The 22,550-nt window shown below is 64.7% G+C and overlaps 1 protein-coding gene across 10 annotated transcripts; it reads left to right on the plus strand.

The window, feature by feature from the left end:
* Positions 1–717: 717 nt before the first annotated feature.
* On the plus strand, positions 718–21,262 carry TNK2 (tyrosine kinase non receptor 2). Of its 10 annotated transcripts, none has more exons than XM_027751029.2 (17): positions 718–1,036; positions 3,440–3,585; positions 10,281–10,458; positions 10,609–10,679; positions 11,868–12,080; positions 12,174–12,326; positions 12,520–12,797; positions 12,870–12,996; positions 13,087–13,233; positions 13,544–13,638; positions 16,279–16,473; positions 17,887–17,978; positions 18,506–18,550; positions 18,788–20,103; positions 20,550–20,645; positions 20,735–20,862; positions 20,970–21,262. In XM_027751029.2, the coding sequence occupies exons 3-17, from the start codon at positions 10,296–10,298 to the stop codon at positions 20,974–20,976; spliced, it is 3,126 nt and encodes a 1,041-aa protein (XP_027606830.1). In that variant the 5' UTR covers positions 718–1,036; positions 3,440–3,585; positions 10,281–10,295; the 3' UTR covers positions 20,977–21,262. The 10 variants fall into 10 exon arrangements, with proteins under 10 accessions (XP_027606830.1, XP_027606829.1, XP_027606826.1 ...); XM_027751020.2 differs by lacking the exons at positions 718–1,036; positions 3,440–3,585 and adding exons at positions 6,075–6,348; positions 6,482–6,773; XM_027751021.2 differs by lacking the exons at positions 718–1,036; positions 3,440–3,585 and adding exons at positions 6,121–6,348; positions 6,482–6,773 and having other exon boundaries at positions 20,735–20,867.
* The last annotated feature ends 1,288 nt before the right edge of the window (positions 21,263–22,550 follow it).

Here is a 22,550-nt window from a genome sequence, read left to right on the forward strand (position 1 = left end):
GGGGAGGAAGGGAAGGGGGCGGTGGAACCGGAGCTCCAGAGCTCTCGCAGCGCGGCGCGGGGGGGCTTCCCCAGCGTGCGGGGCCGGGGCGGGGCCCGCGACCGCGTGCACCATCCGGGGGCAGGGGGCGAGCGGGGCGCCGGGGGTGCCGGAGGGCGGGGGGCTGAGCCCGGCGGTGCCGGAGGGCGGCGGGGTGGCCCCGGGCGTGCAGGAGCAGGGGGGCTTCACCCGCGGCGTGCAGGAGGCGGGGCTGGGGGCGCTGCCCCGCGGCCAGGAGCTGGTGGCCGCCGGCGGCGGGGAGCCGGGGGGCGGCGGCGGCGGGGTGCCGGGCCGGTGGCACTGGGTGCCGCTGGGCGAGCGGACGAGCCTGCAGGAGTGGGGCGAGCGGCCCGGGCCCGTCACCGCCCTCGGCAGCCCCAAGGCGGGCGCGGAGCCGCGGCGGCCCCGGGAGCGGGGGGCGGCGCGGGCGCGGCGGCGGGCGCGGGGCGCGGAGGAGGCGGCGGCGGGCGGCAGCCCCGGGGCGCGGCGGGCGCGCGGAGCGGTGCGCGGGGTGCAGGAGCACGGCCCCAAGGTCCGGCAGGAGCAGGGCCTGGCCCGGCGGGCGCAGCAGGAGCGCGGCGGGGGGCGGCGGGACGCGGGGAGCCCCCCGGCCCGCGCCCGCTGGTGGGTGCGGCGGGGCCGGCAGGAGGAGGGGGAGGCCCGGGGCGGGGTGCAGGAGGAGGGCGAGCTCTTCCCGGGGGAGCAGGAGCACCCCGGCGGCAACCCCGGCACGAGGACCCCGGCACAGCGCCCGAGCCGCAGGAGGTCCGCCCGGGTGTGAGGTCGGACCCCGTGCCCGCTGCCCGGTTCCCTGTGGGTGATCCCACCCGCGTCCCGGACGTCCCCGGCGTCGATCGTCGCACCCCGCCCCGGCAGGTGTGTGGGCGCATCCCGCCTGGCATGCCGGCTGTCTGGAGTGCCGCCGTGCCTATCCTCGCCCTCCGGTGACGCTGCAGACCCGGCGCAGGATGCGGTGGCAGTGGCGGTGAGCACAAAGGTAAGGAACGAAGCGCGACCCCTTGTTTGAAGGCGATACGAGGGGCAGGGCGGAGGGTTCAGGGTTTGGCACTGTGGCGGTGCCCAGTCGGCATCGGCGTGTGCCGGCTGCGCCTCACCGGGCGCAGCTGGCACCGTGCCCTGCAGCACTGCGAGCTGCGGTGCTGCCCTCATGCCCGGGCACTGCGGGACTGCTGAGCCCTGGCCAGCGACATGCCTGACCTCCTGCTCCTGCTGCCAGGGCAGAGCAGGCAGCAGAGTCTGGTGTGAGTGGGTGCCTGGTGCCCTTGAACTCTCCTAAACCACAGCGGAAACTGGGGGAAGGTTTTTGTTTTTTTCCTGGAGAAAAGGCGGCTTTGCTCTTCCTCTTCCCTGGGCTCGTGGGAGCTGTGGCAGGGAACAGAGGATCCTTGTCCTCTGGGGCCAGCCCTGCGCCTCAGGGTGTTGTGCTGGGGCTGAAACCCTGAGCAGCAGGGAGGTGTGGGGAGCCGCTGACCACCAGCTCAGTGGGCAGCACCGTGGCCGTGTCCAGCTGTATTGCTGCAGGTTTTTCTCTGAACAGTCCAGGACTGTTTGGATACTTCTGATCTTTCTTGGTTTTGGTTTTTGTAATAAAGTTTTTAAGTTAAACCTAGTAAGGTGGTGCTCACAGTCCAGACAAGGATCCCTCCCACCTTGCCAGGTCAACCCTGCTTGGCTTCTCCCAGAACTATCTGGGAACTGCCTCACCCCCTCTGAAGTGGTAGCTGGGGGAGGGGGTTTGCAGGTGGCCAGAGGAACCTGGGCCGGGGCAGTGTCTCTGGCGGCCATGCCAGGGCTGGGCTGTCTGGGCAGGACAGGCCAGGGCAGAGCCCGGCACTGGCACTTCCCCACACCCTCACTTCCCTGGGGCTGCCTTGGTGCAGTGGGCACATTGGAGTGCCCCGGTGCTGCTGGGCTCTCCGCTGGCTTGTTACCGTGCAAAGTGTGTGTGTGCCCCTTGCCAGGTGCTGAGGGCTCTGGAGGTAATGCATTCCCCCCTTACTCAGCCCTTCGTTGAGCTGGCTCAGGGCAAAGCTTTGAACAAAGTTTTTGAGCACCAGACTTTGCAAAAGTCTCCTAAAAACAGGACCTGCCTGGTGGAGTGTCTTTGAGCAGGGCTGCATTGCCAGGCCCTTCTTTAGGGAGAGGGTCCAGGATGGACCCTGAGTGCTGCATGCCCACCATCTGCTGTGGCCCTGCTCCCACTACTAGTCCCAAGCCCACTGCTCCCTGCAGGGAGTGGGGGGCAAAAGCAGCTTCTGCATCTCCCATCCCGCCACACCAAGGCCTGGGGGTGCAGGGTGGGGGCCGTGCAGGCTGTGCAACCTGTTACCAACCCCTGGAGCTACTGGAGCCTTGTTAGCCCAGTATTCTTTAGTGCGGGGTGGGGTGTTGTGAGTATGGCTGGGGGGGCTTGGCAGTGCCTCCCTCCTCCTCGGGCAGCTGCCAGCCTGCTGTCCTGCTGTGACTCAGCCTCCCTGGGGCAAGGGGGGCCTTCATGGGCAGAGGAGCAACCCCCACAGGACCAGGAACTTGGGAGCTTGTAGCCGAACCCTGTCCCAGCCACACTGCAGGCCAGGCCTCCAACTGTGCCTCAGTTTCCCCCGAGAGGTCTCATCCTGCCCCTGGAGCACCTGGGTTTTGACTCCAGTCATGTCCATGAGGGATGGTAGCTGGCAGAGGCAGAGCATCCTGGGCATTACCCACTTGCATGGGTTTGGGGAGCCAGGAGGGGGCTCTGCCCCATGCACAGGCCCTGCTGGGACAGGAAGACTTTTAGGAGAAAGTCCTTTTGCTGAGCAGCTGGTGTGTGGGGGGAGGCACTGTTCATGCTGCAGCCTGGCTAATTAGGGTGCTTTCAGTTAGTGCTAATGACTGACAGATGCTGGATGGTCTGGCCAGGGTGCTGCACTGCTCTGGTGCTGGGGAACTGGGGAGGTTGAGCCTTCACCTTCCAGCTCCAGGGGTCCCAACTTTCATGCACCTAGCACAAAGGGGAGATGCTGCTGCATGGATGTGGCTTTGTGCCAGTCTGGCCTGAGACCTGACAAACTTGTTTTGTGCCAGCTGCGGCCCAGCCCAAGTAGTGATGTGAAGATGGGGGTATTGCTGGCAGTATCCCAAGGGCAGAGGGGCTGGTTGAGCAGAGAGCTCAGGGTCTGTGCTGGTGCCCCCCCTCCCTAGGAGGACTGGGGGCAAAGCTCACCAGTGGGGCAGGTGCACAAAGGCTCTTCCAGCTGCCTGGGCAGAGTGGGGGGTGAGCCTGCATGTGGGGAGACTTCCCACAGCTTAACCTCCAGGGAGTCTGGGGCATCTGGGGTGGACAGATGGGGGTACCAGGCTGGGAGGCCTAATCTGACCTCTTCCTCCTGCTTTGCCCCAGGGGGACCCCGTGGCCGGTGTCACCACAGCCCCATCAGCCCCATGGCCAAGTCCTGACGCTGTGCCCCCTCACACACTGTCCAGCTCACTGCAACACTGGGGCTGGCACTGCCGAGGGACCCCCACAGCACTGCCCCTGTGGCCCAGGTGAGATGGGTGCGGGGGCTGGTGGGCACAAACCAGCCTTGCACGGTGGTCGGGTCCCCACTGTGGTGGTGATGCCAAGCCCACTGCCCTCTTCCCCTCCCCAGCACTGCCTGTGGGTATGGAGCTGAGGGGTGGGCACTGCGGTCAGGGTGCTGTGGGTGCCAGGGAGTGTTGCTTTGCCTGCTTGTCCCCCAAAACACCACTCTATGTACCTGCCTTTGTGGGAGAGCTTGGGGATCAGCCGCGGGGTCAGCAAGTCCTGCCCATCCCCTGCCAGTGCTGTGGAGCTGGGAGGCGCAAGTCAGACTAAGCCCGCCCCAGCTCGACCTGCGGAGTGGATTTAGCGGAGGAAAGAGGCTTAGGGGAGGGGATTGGGGTTGTGCTGAGCACTGTCGGGATGGGGGGGCCACACGCGTGAGTCTTTCCTTCCCACGCAGCTACTGCTGCAGACGGGCTCAGGGCAGGGGATGCTCTGTGCTGGGGGGCAGGATCAGTCCACGGGGCCAGGCTCTGACAGCCCAGAGATGGCAGCGAGGGGGAGCCTGGCACCTCGGCCTCCACGGCCACCCCCGCCACGGGGGTCACCAGCCCTCCATGCTGGCCCCCCGGGACCTCCTGCTTGCCCCATCCGGCCAAGCAAGCAGAATCAGATGCCAGCACCGAGGGAGGCAAAACACCCACCGGTATGGGGGTATGTGGGGTGGCACAATCCAGCGAGGGGCTGGGGACTGTTCCCGGGCAGCTGGGTGGCAGTAGCATCCCGCAGGCAGGCAGGATGCAGCCGGCAGCCCTGCCTCTGCCGGGAGCGCGGTGCATTCGTACGCATGGGTATGTGTGTACCTGCGCCATGGCAGCCGGGCTGGGGAGTGTGTCACCACAATTTGGGGCCGCCCTCGGGGCCCCGCCAGGGCTGAACGAGCCAGCCCCGGGGTGCCGGCGCGGCCGCCCTGCTGCTGCCGCAGCCAGTGAGATCACTTCCAGGTGACACGACTGCCAGGAAGGTGGCAGGAAGGTGGCAGGCGGGCTGTGACAGTGATCGGGGTGATGTGACAGAGGTGAGTGAGGGACGCTATCCCCCTCTGGGAGCTTGTTTTGGGAACCTGCCACTTCCGGGGTCCTTCGTGCCAGGTGGTGGGCATGGGAGATGCTGTGGCACCGGTCCCAGGGATGCGGGGCCAAGTGTGGTGTCCCAGAGGGCTGGGGAGCTCCGATGTTCTCACAGAGGGTAGGGACACCCTGTGGTCAGTGTGAGTGCCGCTGCCCTGGACTGCAGAGGACAGTGCGTCCCATCCAGCGGTTGTCATTGAGGTGGGACCACCCCCTGGGGTGGGAATTGTTGGCAGGTGAATCAGGGGTGGATGGCATGATGCCATTCGTCCCCTTATAGGAGACCTAATCGTTTTGATGTCAGTTGAGCCTGGACAGGACCTGATGTGATGTGGGGGTGTGACCCAAATCCATGCCCAGGGCTGTGGGAACAGGGATTGTTCCCACACATCTTGGGGACCCCGCAGCATCGCCTTCACTGGGCAGGCTGGTGAGGGTTTCGGGGCAGCACAGGGCAGCTGAGTCTGGAGGGAAGGTGGCATACCGCAGAGGGAAGGTGGCATAGCACGTGCATCAGTCACCGTCCCGTGGCGTGCCAGCGCGGTGACGCCGGCAGGCCGTGCGCGGGGGCGGCTCGCTGCTCCCACGCCGCGGGCTCAGCCCGCCTCAGCTCCGCGGCTGAGCTCACCTCCGTGGTATGGCAGGAGGAGTCGCCAAGGGGCTGCCTCCACCCCGCCCCACAGCCAGGGCTGATGCCCACCGGGATTGGGGGTGTTTATTTCTCGGGGGGGAGGGGGAGCAAGGACAGGCTCATGCCCCTTGCCCTGTCACGGTGACAGCCTGGTGTCACTCCTTTGGCTATGGGGCTCTGTGGGGGGAACAGTGAGGGGGTCATGGGGGCGATTCTGGAGGTCAGAATGGGTCACCATGGCCTGTGGTGTTGGCATGAGGAGCAAGTTGGTCCCTGGGGGCTGTGCTGTGCCCCAAAGGATAGATAGGTCACAGGGGTCTTTGGGGGGGCTGCAGGGGCCCCCCCCGGTTTCAGCCCGCTTGTAGCTCTGGACAGGGGGCAGAGAGAGGGTTTGTGGTCAGGCAGTGTTGGGGTACAGGCCAGTCCCGATGTACAGGTTGGGGGGTTCCCCATCCGGGGGGGTGGCTTCCCAGTGCCACCTGTCCCTGCTGGGTGCTGTGCCTGGTGCAGCGCCTAGCAGAGGTCTAGGAGACCCCCAGCTCCCTGCGAGGGGGTGGGGGGGAGAGGACTGATCCTGGTGTGCTCTCCGGACCCTCGTCCCAGCAGCACCCACCGGGGCCTGGCTGCTCTCCCAGCCCTGCCGTGCTTACGCCAACGCTGCCGGTCGCTGCGGAGCAGCCATCTTTCCAGTGCATCCCATCCCCCTCTGCCTGCGCAGGGAAGCGGGAGGGATGCTGGGGATGCTGCCAGCCCCAGAGCCTCCCCATCCCTCTGCAGGTGCCTCCCTACCCATCCTGTCTGCCACAGAACCCCGGCTGCTGGACGATGGTCCCCCCTCGTCCTCCTCCTCCGCCCGGTTGCCTGGTGCACCGTGCCAGGGTGCGGGGAGAAGGGGGCTGCGATCGCGGCGCTGGGGCTGGCGGCGATGCCACCACCTCTCCACTCAGAAGCCGGAGCAGGGACAGAAGGTGGGCAGTTGGGCTGCCGAGCCGGGAGGAAGACAGTGGTGCCAGGCTGGGATCGGGGTGAGGACGGGCGGTCAAGGGGCTGCCCCTGCTTCTCTTTTCCCCGTCTCCTCCGCATCCCTCCATCCATCCCCCCTCCCCTCCATCACCGTTGCGGTCACCTTCACCCTCTCGCTGTTTTCCGGAACTGCAGCAACTTTCTGCCATGTGATCCCAAGCCCGGCTCCAGCCCTCGCCGCCCCCAGGCAGACGCGGGCGTCTCCGCAGAGCCCCCCACTCGCCGCTGCGCCGCAGCCGCTGCCTCAGCCATGGGCGAGAAATGCGACTACCAGCGCTTGAGCAGCGCCGAGGAGGAGGAGGAGATGCTCGGCCCCCTGCCCCACAGCTTCTCGGACAGCACCGGGCAGCGGGCCCTGCGCCTGGGCAGCAGGCGCCCCACGCCACCCCCCCGGCAGGACATCGCCCCGGCCATGCCGTGCCGGCGGGTCAGTGCGGGGGGAGCCGGTGGAGGGGAGCAGCGCGGGGCACGTGGCTGTTCCCCAGAACGGGCAGGGTCCTGCTGTAGCATGGGGCACGGGGGGTCCCTGCATGGCGTCTCCCCTCTCGAATGCGCAGTAGCCCGCAGCGTCCAGGGCAGTATGAGGATGGCACCTCCCCCCCCCGCTCGGCTGTGCTCTCATCCTGACCCAGGGGAGTGGGGCTGCCTGCTGCTTCTTGCTGGGGAAACTGAGGCATGGGGGAACGGTGTGTGGCAGCGCGGCTCGGCCGAGCCTGGCACAGCTCGTGGTGGGGGGGCCAGCACAGGATGCCACCCCCCAGCCGCAGAGCTGCATCCAGACGGTGGCCGCACCAGCTGCCATCCCCATGTGGGGATATCCTTGTGGGGACGTCGGGCTGTGCATGGGTGTGGGGAATGCGAAGGTGCAGGTGCCTTGGTGTGTGGGACAGGTGTTGGGGTGTCGTTATTGGTAGCAGTAATTGGTGCAGGCCCGGGGTGGGGGGATTGAGCACCCTTGTGCCAGCTCGGACAGGTTGTGTGTGATGCCAGGCAAGAGCGGAGGCGAGGAACATGGCACAGCGGGGGTGGGCAGCCGTGGGTGCGCGGGGGGCAGGCGGCTCCAGGTGTGTGCGGGGCGGAGGCGGGGAGCAGGCCCGGTGATGCCGCGGGCTGTGCGGGTGTGTGCGCACGTGCGGCCGGGCAGGGCGGCGGTAGCTGGGGGGTGCGCGGAGGTGACGTGCGTGGGGGGCGGCTGCGGTTGTGCAGGTGGCAGGAGGCACCGCAGGGTGCGGGGGGTTGCGCCTGTGTGGTCCCTGAGTGCATGTGAGCGTCCTCACCGCCCATGCATGAGACTGGGTGCACGTAGGGTGCATCCTCTGGCGCTGCAGGGCTGGGTGTGTGCGGCATGGCGAGTGTGTGCAGGGCACCAAGGGCCGAGCAGCACCTGTGCCGGGGACCTGGTGGGGGCTGGATGAGTATCTGTGGCTCCCACACTTCAGGATGGGAGTTTGCTGGCAGGACTCCTTGCCCCACTCAGAGCCGAGGTTGCAGGATCAACCCAACCACTGTGCCTGTGGGTCTGTTGCAGAGAGAGAAACTGAGGCACGGAACCACCCCTGGCATGGTGGGTAAGGCTGGGTTCCCCCATTCCCAGTGTGGATGCTGAACTGGACAGTCTTACCTGGGATTTAGAGGTGCAGGAGGCAGCACACTGGGTACCAGTCCCAGTGGGTGTCATTCCTGCCTGATGAGAGTGATGCTCCGTTCAAGGCAGGGCACCCCCCGCCCCCATGTCCTCTGAGCTGGGAAGGGGGAAGCTGGCGCGTGGCAGAGGTTGGTGCTGAGGGCACTGTGCCCAGTTGTCCCTGGTCAATGGGCTTGTTGTGCCCAGTGCCTGTGCTGCTGGGTGCCAGCTGGGATCCCAGTGTCAGTGGAAGCCACAGTGGAGACTCCTCTTCTCCTGGAGATGCACTTAACTCCTTCTTAGCTGCCTGCCTGGCACAGCAATGGCCACATTTGGGGGGGGGCAGGCAGGCGGGGGCTGTGGTAACAGGTTTCTGTGGGTCTTTCCTTTCTCATGCTGTGGCTGCCGGCACGGCCAGCTGTTCTCCCTGGGGAGCCCGCGGGCGGACAGCACTGCTGGGGTTGGGTGCCAGCCCTACTGGGGAAGGGGAGCGAGGTGCACGGTCCTGGTGGCACCCCACGGCAGAGCCCCGTGGGGCCTGGCAGCTGGGCAGCGGATATGTTTGCCGAGCCAGAAACCCCCCCCGCAGTGCCCATCGCCCTGGCATCATGCCTGTGGCCTCGGTTGGGGAGCAGAGAGCCGGATGTCTCCTCTGCCTCCCTCCCTCCCTGCTTCCTGGGGGGGAAACTGAGGCCTGGGAGCGTTTCCCAAGGCCGGGGCGAGTTTCCATGGTAATGGGAGCGGGGGTCCAAGCTCCCAGCTGCCGGCGACCGCCGAACAAGGGAGAAAGCCGCACATTGATGGGAGCCCGGCCCCTTGGGCGCGCGTCCCAGCCCGGCTGAAAATAACCCTCCTGGGGAGCGCTGCGGGCAGCCAGCCGGGACCGAGCCCCGCTGCCAGCGGGGGGTCCCCAGGAAGCGGCTCCGGCCGGGGGAGTGACCCCCAGCCCTGCCTGCCGCCACCCCCCCGCCCCGGCCCCGTTGCGTTGGGGAAGGGGAGGGCCGGCCGGCCAGAGGATCGAGATCCGGATGGAAGGAGGGGCAGAGCCACAGCCCGCGTCCGGCCGACGGACAGCCCGAGCCCCCTGCCCGCTCCGGGGGGATATATGGGGCGGCCGAGCCCGGGGGGCTTCTCTGTAGCCCAGGTGAAGGGGCTGCGGGTGCCCCGGCTGCAGTGAGCGGGCTCCGCCGTGGGACGCCGGCACCGGGGAAGGGACATCAGCGGTGCCAGGGGCCGGCGGCGGGCAGCCAGGCAGGATGCGGCGCTTCCAGGCTTTGCACCGATCTTTCCCTTTCCTCACCCGCTTCCGCCTCTACCGAGTAAGTGCCGACCCTCGCCCCGGGCAAACCCGTCGCCCGGCCCTCTCCCCATCGCCTGCGGGCAGGGGAGCTGGCAGCTCCCTTGGCCCTGTGTGTCCCCGCCTGCCCCCATGTGCCCCCGTGCCCAGCTGCTCGCCGCGCCCGCCGTATTTTTAGCCCAGTGCCGAGGGTTGTAATTGCGGTGACGCGGCCGAGGGAACCGAGCACAGCGGGTGAAGACGCCAGGAGCCATGTCATCTCCCGGGGAAGAGGAGAGGATGGAGGGGGCTGATGTGTTGTGGAGCCAGGACGGCGGGTCCCAACTTCCCTCCCGCTGTAAACAGTGGGAGACAGAGCTGTGTCCCTTTCCAAAAAGGTGGCAATGAAAGTGGGGGAGAACTGGGACAGCAGGCACGGATGGGGAGTGGTGGGGGGTATGGAGAATTGTGTGTGAGACCTGGCCCTGTCCCTCCCTCCCTGTGTCCCGACACAGCTAGGGGGGGTGATGCTGGCAGCACTGGGGTGCCCTGTACCTCAGTCCTGGGGCAACAGGACCCCCTAGTGACCCTGATGTCCCTGTCTGCCCCCTCCTTTTGTCTGCCCAGCCAAGGCAGAGGAAACCTACCATGGGTCTGTCCTGCAGCCTGGCCGGGTGGCTGGGACAGCTGTCCCCTCCAGCTGAGCAGAGGGATCCAGGCAGGCACACGCATCCTGAAGCTCTGACCCTTCCAGGGGATAGCCTGTGCTGGAGCAGAGGGGTGGGCTGGTGTTTCTATGGGCATGACAGGGCAAAGCCAGTCTGTCCTGCCTGTCCCTGGGTGTCCTGCTGATGCGGTGCCTCTCCCGGCCTCCCCCAGAGAGCTGGGGACAGGCTCAGGAGATCAGTCTGCTAGTGTCCCTCACAGCAGCACCCCAGCCGTGGTTCTGAGCCCCTCTGGGTGACTCCCCAGCGGGGATGGGGCAGAGAGGAGCGGAGCACAGTTCCCCCTAACCCGGCATTGTGTCCCGGCAGAGGCTGAGCTGTAGCATGCAGGCGGAGGAGGGCACGGACTGGCTGCTGGAGCTGCTCACTGAGCTTCAGCTGCAGCAGTACTTCCTGCGCATCCGGGACGAGCTCAATGTCACACGCCTCTCCCACTTCGAGTACGTCAAAAATGAGGATCTGGAGAAGATCGGCATGGGACGCCCTGGTGTGTACACCCCCCCAGACCTCCCCCTTATCCCCAGCTGGATGCGCAGCATCTTTTGGGAAGCCCAGAGGAGCATGTGGTCCATGGGGCTAGAGGGGACCTCTACCCTGGACTGGGTTGTGACAGTCACTGTGTCCCTGAATCCTGTAGGCCAGCGGCGGCTGTGGGAGGCAGTGAAGCGGAGGAAAGCCATGTGCAAGCGGAAATCCTGGATGAGCAAGGTAGGGATGAGAGAGGGACAGGTGTGACAGAGAAACTGAGGCAAATGGGAGAAGCTAGACCTCTCCCCGTACTCTTCCCAGGTGCCTGGCTCTGCCTATGCCACTGGTTCCTGGGGAGTCCTGCCTGTGGTGTGATACTGCCAGTGTGTGCCCTGGTCCTATGCAGGCTCCTGGGTCACTTCCCAGGAAAGGACAGCCCTGCCGCCCCGGCACTTGGAAAATTCATTCCCTTCATTATTTGCCTCTTTGCCAGGAAAATTGTTTGCAGCTAGCGAACCACAGAGCCTGTGCATCTTGCTTCAGCCAGCTCTGTGGGCAGCAGCACTGCCCAGGACTCTGCCTGCCCTGCTGCCTCACAGCGAGGAGGCACAGCCTTGTACCTGCAGGCTGGGGCATACCAGGACAGGGGACCTTGGAATGGTCACATATTCCATATGCCATCTCATCCAAAGCTGGTGCTGCTGGCACCCCCAGAAGAGCAGAGCACTTACGAGCTGGGCACTGGGTCATGGCCTCTCCCCTGTGTGACTCATCTGTGCTGGGACATGGTCAGGATGGGCTTTTAATAGAAGGCTACTTCTATTAAAGAAGAAATGGCAGGAATGCCACCTCCCACCCCGACCACATGTTGGGCCCAGCCCCCACGCACCCTGCAGGGGTCCTGGCTGCCGAGACTGGGATGGACCCTGTCCAGTGGGGCACATCATCAGTCCCAGCTGAAGGAGAGGGAAGGAGAGCCCATCCGCTCTGGGTGGTGGTGGTGGCAGGCAGCACAAATGCAAAGCCCATGTCTTTGCAGGGATGTGTCACCACACTCGGCCCAAGCTGGAGGTTTCCCTTGGCTTTGTGCCCAGGCACATTGTGTGGCCATAGCCTGGCCAAGGAGTGCCCAGGGCCCTCTCTGGCTACTGGCCTGGTTTACTGTGGCTGCTGGGGAGTCGCTGCAAGGCTGCTGTGAGAGGCACAACCCCTTCCCTCCACAGGAATCGCAGCCCGGTGTGCAGGCTGCTGGAGGAACAGAGCTTGATCTCACAACCAGACTGCCCTGGCTCATCACCAGTTAGGGGTCATCAGTGGGTTCTAGAGTGTACAACCCAGACAAGGAGTTGTCCCAGCACTACTCACTTGCAGACCCAAAGGTTTTGGATATCTTCACATCCACGTCTCACCTGCCTCCATGTCCCACAGGTGTTCAGTGGGAAGCGCCCAGAGTCGGAGCTGCCACCCCAGCCCCAGAGTACTTTCCGCAAGCCCCCCACACCACCACCCCCCGAGGCTGGGGGCCAACACTCCCTCACCTGCCTTGTGCGGGAGCGGGACCTCTCGATCTTTGAGAAGCTGGGTGACGGCTCCTTCGGCGTCGTGCGTCGTGGAGAGTGGTGCACGCCTGCCGGCAAGACGGTGAGAGACTGCTCATGAGGGGGGTGGAGAGCTGGGCAGTGGGACTGCCTACAGGGGAAGACACTTCAGGGCTCACTCCTGCTTTGGCCGTAGCTGAATGTGGCAGTGAAGTGCCTCAAGACAGATGTGCTGAGCCAGCCAGAGGCACTGGATGACTTCATCCGGGAGGTGAATGCCATGCACTCCCTGGACCACAGGAACCTCATCCGCCTGTATGGTGTGGTGCTCTCCCACCCCATGAAGATGGTGAGTGTGGGGGGACAGGGCCAACACTGATGCCACCCCATGTGGGTCCCACATGATGGCATGAGCAAAGCCAGGCTGTGTCTGTACCCAAGTCCTCTGCTGGCATCCCCAGTGGAGTACAAGGAGGCTGGAAGCCAGCCCAGCCAGGGTGCCCCTGGACTGATTGGTTTGCTGTCCTCTCCTCATGGCCCAGGTGACAGAGCTGGCCCCGCTGGGCTCCCTCCTGGACCGACTGCGGAAGAACCAGGGCCATTTCCTTATCTCCACTCTCTGCCAGTATGCCATCCAGGTGGCCAAGGGCATGGCTTACCTGGAGTCCAGGCGCTTCATCCACCGTGACCTGGCCGCCCGCAACATCCTGCTGGCTTCCAATGACCTCGTCAAGATCGGGGACTTTGGGCTGATGCGGGCCCTGCCAAAAAATGATGACCACTATGTGATGCAGGAGCACCGCAAGGTCCCCTTCGCCTGGTGAGCCTTGAGGAGGGGGAGACTGGGGGGTGCAGCACAGACAACCTGATGTTCACGTCCTTCCCCATGTAGGTGTGCTCCTGAAAGCCTGAAGACACGCACCTTCTCCCATGCCAGCGACACCTGGATGTTCGGAGTGACCCTCTGGGAGATGTTCACTTATGGTCAGGAGCCTTGGATAGGCCTCAATGGCAGCCAGGTAGGTGTTCAGCAGGGACCTGCCCCCTTGCCTCACCCCGCTGGTGCTGAGGGGACCTGGGAGTCCCTGACAGCACCCCTTGCACCCCAGATCCTGCACAAGATAGACAAGGAGGGTGAGCGGCTGCCACGGCCTGAGGACTGTCCCCAGGACATCTACAACGTCATGCTGCAGTGCTGGGCACATAAGCCCGAGGACCGACCCACCTTTGTAGCCCTACGGGACTTCTTGGTGGAGGTGGGTGAGCAGGGAGGGGGACAGGAGCCCTGGCACCCCGTCCACTGGCTCTGCTCGAGCATGAGTAGAGTTAAGGATGTCGCTGAGGCGGGAGTTGACATGGGGGAGCTCAGGCCGGGCAGAAGTGGCAGGTGGTGACATGGTCACAGCAGGAGAAACCTGGGTGCTACCTTGCCCTGACCCACCCCAGGGATGTGACAGCTGAGGACAGGCTAGTGATTCATTTTGGGACCCCATGTCCTGCCTCTAAGCAGGGCAGGGATGGACATGGGGGGCTGCATCCCCTATCCTTACCTACCTCTACCCCCAGGCCCAGCCCACTGACATGAGGGCACTGCAGGACTTTGAGGAGCCTGACAAGCTGCACATCCAGATGAATGACATCATCACGGTCATCGAGGGCAGGTACTTGCACGAGAGGGTTCCAGGGGAGAGAACACACTGGCAGCCGGCCTTGGTGGGCACAGGGCACCCCAGGAGTGGGGAGAGTGTGGGCACTGGCAGAGCTGTGGGGAACAGAGATGGGAAGGGCTGGATCTCCTGCTGGCACAACTGGCTGTGTACCCCATGGGCAGGCAGAGCTGCCTGGGGGTCTGTGGTCCCCCAGGCAGCACAGCACCGTGGGGGCACAGCCCTGCCCACAGTGCCCGCAGCCCTGCCTGCACCGTCCCCGCTGACTCACCAAACTGTGCCCATGGCTTTGCTCTGGGAAACCGCACGCCCCAGGGCCGCTCCCTGCTGTTAGCGGTGGAGACATGCTGCCAGCACCTGGAGACTTGCCGCTGTCATCGGGCTGGGAGAAGCACCGTGGGCTTGGTACCATGCTGGTAGTACCCACTGTGCTGGGACCTGCGGACTGGAGTGGGGGGGCCTTCCGGCCCCGCATCCCCGTTCCAGGATGTGCCTGTCCCCTTCCAGCTGGCGGACAGTGGGGATCCCCCAAAGGAGCGCAGTGTCCCCCCGCTGACGCCGGCTCCACAGCCCCGAGGGGAGGAGGAGGAGGGCTCTGTCCCCGTCCCTCCCTGTCCCCCGCCCCGGGACGGCTCCCCGCGGTTAGTCACGGCTCGGGGTGAATCAGGCCGGGTTTGTGTGTCTGCAGGGACCGGCTGCTCCCGGTCCGCCGCCGCGGGGATGACTCTTGCCCAGGGTCTGGCGGTTTAATTGCAGGGAGGGGAGGGGAGGGGAAGCGGCGTCGGCGGAGGGAGGAAAGGAGGGAGGGAAGGAGCGGCGGAGGGCGGTGCGGCCGCGCCAGAGCGCCTACATCGTCCCCGCTGCCGCATCGCGGCCGGGCTGCGGGTCCCGAGCCCCCCGCCCCGCCGCCGGCCCCAGGTGAGCCGCGAAGGGCGTGATGGAGCGGAGAGGGGGCTGGGGGTTGCCCGTGGGTCGGGGGGTGCCAGGAGTGCGGCAGAGCCGGGGCGCAGCGTCCCCTGCCTCAGTTTCCCCGGGGGAGGCCAGCCCTCGATGACCCCCGTTGGGCAGGTTTTGGGGTGCGGGGTGAGGGCAGCCGGGGAGTGGCAGGAGCCCCAGCGGCTGCCGCTGCTCCCGGAGGGGAGCCCCTTCCCCGTGCCTCAGTTTCCCCCGCGGGGGCTGCCCCCCCACCGTGATGCCGGCAGGGATGCCCGGGCAGGGCTGGGGTGGGGGGGCTCCTCCCGGGGGCCGCATCCGGCCCCGCCGAGGCCGCCCGGGGCACCGTAAACACCCCCCACCTCTTTTCAAGCCCCTGCCTGTCGTTCGGCGGGCGCCGGGTGTGCGTACGTGTGTGTGGGCAGGGGCAGGGACCTCCCTGAAAGCCCCCCGGGGACCCAGCCGGCCGCGGGAGGGGGCTGTCGCGGGGAGAGGAGCCAGGGCAGCTCCGGAGCGGGTTTGTGCCTGGGGTCCGAGCTCGGGTTCGGTGGGACGAAGCTGAAAGCAGGGGGAGCGGAGGGTTGACCCGGCTGCAGCATCCCTTCGGCGGGATGCAGCGGTGAGGGGTGCAGGGAGGGCGAGTAGAGGGGACCTCCCGGGGAGGGGAGCCGTTCCCCCTTCTCCCCCGGCCCGCCGGGGGTGAGGGAGGGTGCCCGGTACCGGCTGGGCTCTGCCGTGGCTCTGCCGAGGGGTCCTAACGCTGAGTAAGGCGGCTGGCTGGCGGCAGCGGGAAGGTAAACAGGAAAAGGGCTGAGCTGGTGGCCGGGGGTGACTCACAGGTGACTCCAGGAAACTGTGGGGCCCGTGCCAGCCTCTCCAGGCTGGCACCCACACTGCCACTGCCCCCAGCCTGCAGCATGCCCTGCCCACGGGGAGAGGGGCCCCTGGCAGGCAGGGGGGTGGTTTAGGGTTGGACCCCTCCCACATTAATTTGGCACAGTGCTGGGTGGGGGACACCAGTTGGAATGCCTTTCCTTGCCCCATCACTGTGCTCCCCAGTCTCTCTGGGCTACATGAGCACTTCGTCCCACCCAGAGGTGGCTGTGTCCTGGAGTAGGAGACTCCTGGGGGACACACTGGGGACCAACACCCCAGGGCGATCTGGCCCACTCAGGTGGCTCCAGGAAGATTCACAGCCTGAGCCCCCACCTGTCTGTCTGCCCATCTCCCCCTGCCCACAGCGGGGCTCACTAATAATGTAGGAAGGGAGCAAGGAAGACCCCACAGCCCACTGTCCCCCATGTGGGCCCCATCAGACCCCAGGCGTGTCCCATGTGCTGTCCTTGACTGCATGGGGCACGGTGATGAGCAGCTTGGTGCGGGCATCGCTCCAAGACTCCTGCACAATTTGAGGCAGCAGGGAGGAGGAAGGAGCACGTCTTTTTGAGCACAAGTGTGGAGCTTTGTTCCCCACCACCTGCATTCTCAGCACCACCAGGTGCAGGGACCATGTGGGGTGGGATTTAGAGCATACTGGCAGTGTAGGGTTGGGATGCTGGGCACCCAGGTTCCCTTCCCAGTTGTGTCACCGCGTGCCTGCGTGGACTTGGACGAGTCACCTTGCCTCTTCCCTGTCACTGGGGCAGGCACGTGTCACCCTCCCGTCCCCTCATCAGTAACAAGGTCCTTTTTATTCCTTAGGGCCGAGAATTACTGGTGGCGGGGTCAGAATAAACGGACCCTAAAAGTGGGCCAGTTTCCCCGAAACACGGTGACCTCGGTGGCAGGGCTGTCAGCCCACGACATCAGCCAGCCGCTTAAAAACAGCTTCATCCACACAGGCCATGGAGACACCAACCCGCAGCACTGCTGGGGGTTTCCCGATAAAATTGATGAGTAAGAAACTTTTTGTCTTCTCTGCATCCTCTGCCTGCTCCCTGCCTTCCCCACTGCCCACTGGGCATGGGAGCAAGCTGCGGCTTGGCTACTGCCCCCCTCTTTCCCCATGAAGCATTTTGTTCCCCACTGCTGTATTGGGAATGGTGGCTCTGGGTAGGGTCCCTGCAGCTGAACTAACTCCTTTGCCTCTTCTTACTAATGGGGTTTGGGAGGTGGGGGGCTGCTGTGCTTATGGGGAGCTGTCCTTGGGGGGAGACCCATGTAAGCACCACCGTGGAGGTGGCCACATTACCCCAATGTTTTTGGGTGTCCCAGGGCTGATGGATGTGCGTGGCTTGCAGCCTGTCCTCACGCTTCTAACAGCATGAGTCTTTTCAAAGAGCAAAATGTGAAAAAAATCCACCAAAATGATTTTTTTCCCCACCCTGCTCCATCAGGAGACACGCTGGCTGAACTGTGATGGGAGGGAGGGGGATTGGGTGCTTGTGATCCAGTGTCCCACATGCCCCCCTGCCAGGTAGGACTTGTTGTGCCCAGCGTGGGTGCTGGGTGAGCAGGAGCATCTTGGCAGGGGGCATGGGGGGTTCTCTGCCAGCACTGGGCTGGAGGGACGTGGGAGGGCTGCGTGTGGGGGGCAGGATAGGATTTCAAAGCCTGGAAAGCTCCCGCTGGGTAGGGCCAGCTCCTGCACCAGGCTCACTCCATCTCCTGGAATCATGATCCCCACTGTTGTTTGGCATCCCAGGCCTGGGACAGCCCTGCAGGTGCCCTCGGTCCCAACCTGACCCCTCCACGGCACCCTTGTGTCCTGGGCTGTGCCGGCGGCCCTCGGAGGGCTGAACGGAGGCACCGTGCACGCGGATCTGGCTCGTGCCCCGGCAGGCCTCCCCGCACCCCGCTGCGTGGGCACGGGCGCTGGGTACGTGCTGCCCGGGCTGCCGAGAACGCACCGAGCTCGGCACACACCCAAACCTTCGGGCTGCTCCAGCTCCCGCCGGCTCCCTGGCTTGCGATGGCTCGCCCGGGCCTCCCGGCACCCCCCCGGCAGTACCGGGGCGCTGTGCCTTGGGCGCAGCATCGCACCACAGCGCCCTGCTGCTGGAGGGGTGTCCTGGGCACCACACCCCGCACACGTACCCTGGACACGGAGCCCTGCTTGCAGTCCCCTGGACACAGCACGTCATGCACACGGAGCCGGAGAGGGGTGGGTGACACAGGGACAGCACCAGGCTCTGTGCCGTAGCAGCAAAAGCCTCTGGGGTGTGGTGTCCCAGCATTCACAGGGACGGTTCTCGCTGGGGCAGAGTGTGTGGTGGAGGAGCTGTGGGGTGTCCCAAGGCACAAGCCTGGGGAGCAAGGGGTCCTGCATGGCCCCTGCTGACTCCCAGGCACTTTCCTCTCTCCCCACAGGCTGTACCTGGGAAATCCCATGGACCCTCCTGACATTTTAGGTGTGGACCCGAGCGCTGCCAGACCCACACAGCTTCCAGGCAGGACTAAAAGTGAGCGTCTTTTTTCCTTCCTCCTGCCCATCAGCTGCACGAAGCCCTTTTCCCCATGCCCTGTTGGCCAGGGTGACAGGCTGGACCCTCTCCTTTCTGTCTCTCAGCTGGCACTTGCTTTTTGCAGACCCGGGGGGAGCTGGGGTGATGGGGCGTGTTGTCACCTGGCCATATGCCACTGCCAACAGCGTGGGCGGCTGGTGGCTCTGCCCGGCTGGACTCTGCCCTGCTGCCCTTCGTCCGAGTCCCTTGTCCCCTCCCAGCCTCCCACGGCTGGTCTCCCCAGTATGGGGATCTCAGCGGAGCTGCCACGGGGAGGGAGCTCAAGCGCTGTGCGTATGCCACAATTCCCCTAAACCTACAATCTTCCCTTGTGGGGTGGCTTCCCACCAGCATCCTCTCTACACCCCACCAGTGATGGGGGGCTGACCAAAGCATGCACCCTGCTAACAAGCACCTTGGCTGCCGCTTGCTCCACACGCTCACCCCACGCCTCTCCTTCTCTTGGGTTCTCTCTTCTCCTGCAGGGCAGCCACCTCCACGCCCGCCTCAGCCTACCGTCCTGCTAACCAGTAAGTTTGGCTTCTTTGGGTGCTGCTCTCCCTCCTTCATGCCCCCTTTCTTTTCTCTCTTTGTCTGGGTGGCCTGGGGCATATGCCCCCTGCCCTGGTGTGTCTGCTGCACCCAAGGGGTGAGCAAAGGTGGCTGAAGCTATGTGGGAGTTAGGGGGTTTGGAGATGCAGATGCCCCTTCTTGCACCCCAGGGATGGGTGCTGGGACCCTCACCATCTTTCTCTGTCGCCTCCTAGAGCCTTGCTACGACCCAGTGAGTGAGGAGGAAGAGGGTCTGCCAGGGGGTCTCCGGAAGCTCTGCCTGAAGAAGACAGGCACAGGGAAGGGTCTGCGACCAGTCAAGCCATCAGCACGGGTACCAGGCACCAAGGTGGGCGAGCGGCAACCCGGACGGCTGGCAAGCGAGGGGCCAGCGGGCGGCGAGGTGACACTCATCGACTTTGGGGAGGAAGTGCCCCAAGGTACCCCCTCTCCAGTGGGGGAGCTGACAGCCCCATCATTAGCCAAGCTGGCCATGGAGGCCTTCTCTTTGCTGGACAAGACCCCACCGCAGAGCCCCACGCGGGCTCTACCCCGGCCTCTGCACCCCACGCCGGTGGTGGACTGGGACGCCCGCCCCTTGCCCCCACCCCCTGCCTATGATGACGTGGCGCAGGACGAGGATGACTTTGAGGTGTGTTCCATCACCAGCCCCCCGAGCCGGCGGGGCAAGACCAACTATGGCTTCGTGGATGAGGGTGAGCGGGGACCGGTGCTGGAGGACAACCTCTTCCTGCCCCCCAAGGAGACCAAACAGCCCAGCATGACACAGACCACCGAGCTCTTTGAGGAGCTGCAGCAGGAGTGCATGAAGAGGCTCAATGTCCCCTTGGGACCGGCTGTCCCTGCTGATGACAAGCCCCAAATCCCACCCCGTGTTCCAATCCCACCCCGGCCCCTTCGCCGCAATGAGCCCGGGCGCTGGTCAGGGGACCTTTCCCCAGCCTCAGGGGGTGAGGAAGACCGGCCACCCCAGATTCCCCCCCGGGACCCGCTGTCGCAGCCCACCTCCCGGACACCCAGCCCCATGGCTCTGCAGGTGGGCTCCCCACAGCAACGTGCTGCCCTCTGCTCCTGCCTTTCCACGTCACCAGGGAAGCCCATGCCTACCACGCAGAGCTTTGCCCTCGACCCCAAGTACGCCACTCCCAAGGTCATTCAGGCACAGGGCAAGGACTGCTCCAAGGGACCCTGCATCCTGCCCATTATGAAGGATGGGCAGAAGGTCAGCAGCACCCACTACTACCTGCTGCCTGAGCGCCCTGCCTACCTGGACAAGTATGAGAAGTTTTTCAAGGAGGCTAAAAGCCCAGAGGAGGTACCAGCATCCCGCCAGGTCACCACAGCCACCGTCCGTCCCATGGTGCAGCAGCCACTGCCAGACTGCAAGGCCAACTTTTCTTCCAATAACAGCAATCCTGGGCCCAAGTGCCTGGTGAAAGCCTCTTGCAGCCTCCAGAAGATTGTCTACGATGGGCCAGATATTTGCCGTCCCGCTGAAAAGATCCGGCTGGTGAGTGACATGCCCAGTATCCATGGGGAGGAGGGCACATGCTGGCCATGAGCTCACTTGGGCAAGAGCTTTCCCCACCCTGTGCCTCAGTTTCCCCAAGTACAGCTGCAGGGGATTGGCTACAAGGGGGCTCTGAATGTGCAGGGGGACATAAATATCACTGCAATGCTAAAATGGGAATTGAAGGCCCTTTTAACCCAATTTGGCCCTACCCAAGGGCCTGGGGAGGGAGAAGGTGGTCCCCTGGGCTCTCTGGGCTGGGGCTATTGAGGCCCACCCAAGCCCAGGAGAGACAAATGATGTTCAGAGTAATGCCAGCTCCAGGCTAACAGTGCTCCCTGGGGAAAGAGCCAGGACTGGGGGCAGCCCCAGTGGCCCACTGCTTCAGTCATGGGCTCCGTGCTGCCTGGGGGTGGCAGCAGACACTGACCACAAGCTCCCCCCAGGTGCAGGACATGGTGCACGGTGTGACCACCGACGAGTGCCAGGCAGCCCTGCAGAACCACGGCTGGAGTGTCCAACGGGCCATCCAGTACCTGAAGGTACGGCACACCTCTGTTCCCTCACCCTAGCTCCCACAAGAGTGGTGGCACTCCTGTCACCCCCCTGGCCATGCCCTGTCCCCTTACAGGTGGAGCAGCTCTTCTGCCTGGGGCTGAAGTCCCGTGGTGACTGCCAGCGGGTGCTGGAGATGTTCGACTGGAACCTGGAGCAGGCCAGCTCCCACCTCCTTGATCCCTACAGCACCGCCCGCCAGAAGTAAGGTCATGGATGTGTTTTGGGGGGGTAGTTCTCCATGCCATGCTGCTCTGGGCAAGCTGGCACTATCACCCCTCCTGAGCTCATGTTCTCTCCTCTCCTTACAGGTGGTGACAGCGGGGATGGGGTGAGTGGTGTCAGATCCAGAGAAGGCACCTCACCACGGGGCCAGTGCCCCCGCCTCCACCCACGCAACCTGCTGCTGGACTCTGGACTGAGCCCCCGCTTTGGGGATGGGGACACCCCAAAAGGGACCCTGCCCTAGACTTGCTGGGGTGCTTATGCCCTGGTTTGGGCAAATGGGCTCTGTCCCCTGGCCTCTTGTTGAATTGTTTTTGTAAAGAGAAATGTAATTTTAATATATATTATGTATATATATAAAAGTATTCTATGGAGAGGAGGAGGGTGCTTGCAACCGTCTCCCAGGTTCATCCCTGCCAATACACAGGGACAGGCCATGTCTCCATGGATTCTGGTTCCTCCCTGCAGGCAGCTGGGACTGTGATCCTTGGGATCTGCCATGTGATGGAGCTCGGGAGGGGATGCACTGACACTGGGGATCCCCAGGGAGCTGTGTGACGCGCACCTATAAAACCCAGCGCCAGTGCCTCCCAGGCTGTTTTAGGGTGCAAGGTTCTCCCCATCCGGGGATGTCAGTTTGTCCCACCCCCAGGCCCAACACCTGAAGCCTGGGCGCTGTTTTGCTCACTCTGAGTGGGCAGTGCTTCCCTGAAGCGCTGCCCCAGTACAGGGCAGCCCCCTGCAGCAGGGCCCCCCTTGCCTGGTGCCCCGCGGCTCCCGGCTGCCGCCTGACTCATGCCCGGGCAGGGAGTGGCGGGACCGGCGTCGCGCCCCCACCCACGCGAGGGGTGTTGTGCAACCAGGTGCCACCACTGCAGCCAGAGCCAGGAGCTGGTGGGGGAGGGGAGGTGGCTCCCATGGGGTCTCACCTCAGGTGCCAGTTCTCGCCCCGCCTCCAAATGGGTATCAGAGCCCCTTTACCGGGTTTCCCCTTGCAGCAGCATCGGGAAGGGAGCTGGGGATCAGGTGGAGGAGGATCTTGGTGCCCAAACCCACCAGGTCCATGGGCAGTGGTGATACCTGCTCCCCAGAGTGCCCTCTCTCTAGAGACCCTGCCATATACGGTGAGGAAGGGCTGCTTTGGCATGGCTGTGGATCCCTCCCTGTGGCAGATCCTACCTGGCCACATCCCCTGTGTGTCCTGTGCACCCATGGCTCCCTCATCTCTGATCTCTTGGCCCTCCCTGAGTGCAGGGACAGGCAGGTGTGCTGGGCACAGGCAGGTGTGCTGGTGCTGCTGTGGACACGGTCATGCGTCAGTGCTTTGGACTCTGAGCTTCTGTTTCCCCATGAGGTGCAGCCACCATGGTGTGGCAGCCGGCTGGCATGGCTGTCAGTGAAGCGAGGAAGGCACAACACCATCACTGACGTGTTTCTGCCCCCTTAAGTGATCCTGGAACGGGGTGAGATCCTGTGAAGGGGCAAACACATTTGCTGCAGTGGCCTCACTGAGTCCATTTGCACAGCTGGGTCCGTCTGGCTTCTGTCCCCAGTGGAAGGTGACCTGCAACCCAGGGCAATGCCTGGCCCCGCCACCCATGCGGGACCCCCCCCATCCGGGCTGCGTGGGTGTTTTCTGCGATGGCACAGATAAGGCCTGCCCGCAG

This window comes from Pipra filicauda, unplaced genomic scaffold (assembly GCF_003945595.2).
Source record: "Pipra filicauda isolate LSUMZ 115617 unplaced genomic scaffold, ASM394559v2 scaffold98_size3848907_pilon, whole genome shotgun sequence".
Lineage (NCBI taxonomy): Eukaryota > Metazoa > Chordata > Aves > Passeriformes > Pipridae > Pipra > Pipra filicauda.

Excerpts from the sequence above, each read along its gene's own strand:
- TNK2 (XM_027751020.2), top strand. The coding sequence starts at position 6,149 with ATGGTCCCCCCTCGTCCTCCTCCTCCGCCCGGTTGCCTGGTGCACCGT. Across the intron at positions 10,459-10,608 it reads GATCGGCATGGGACGCCCTG|GCCAGCGGCGGCTGTGGGAG; the intron begins GTGTGTACACCC and ends TGAATCCTGTAG. Across the intron at positions 20,104-20,549 it reads CCGCTGAAAAGATCCGGCTG|GTGCAGGACATGGTGCACGG; the intron begins GTGAGTGACATG and ends AGCTCCCCCCAG.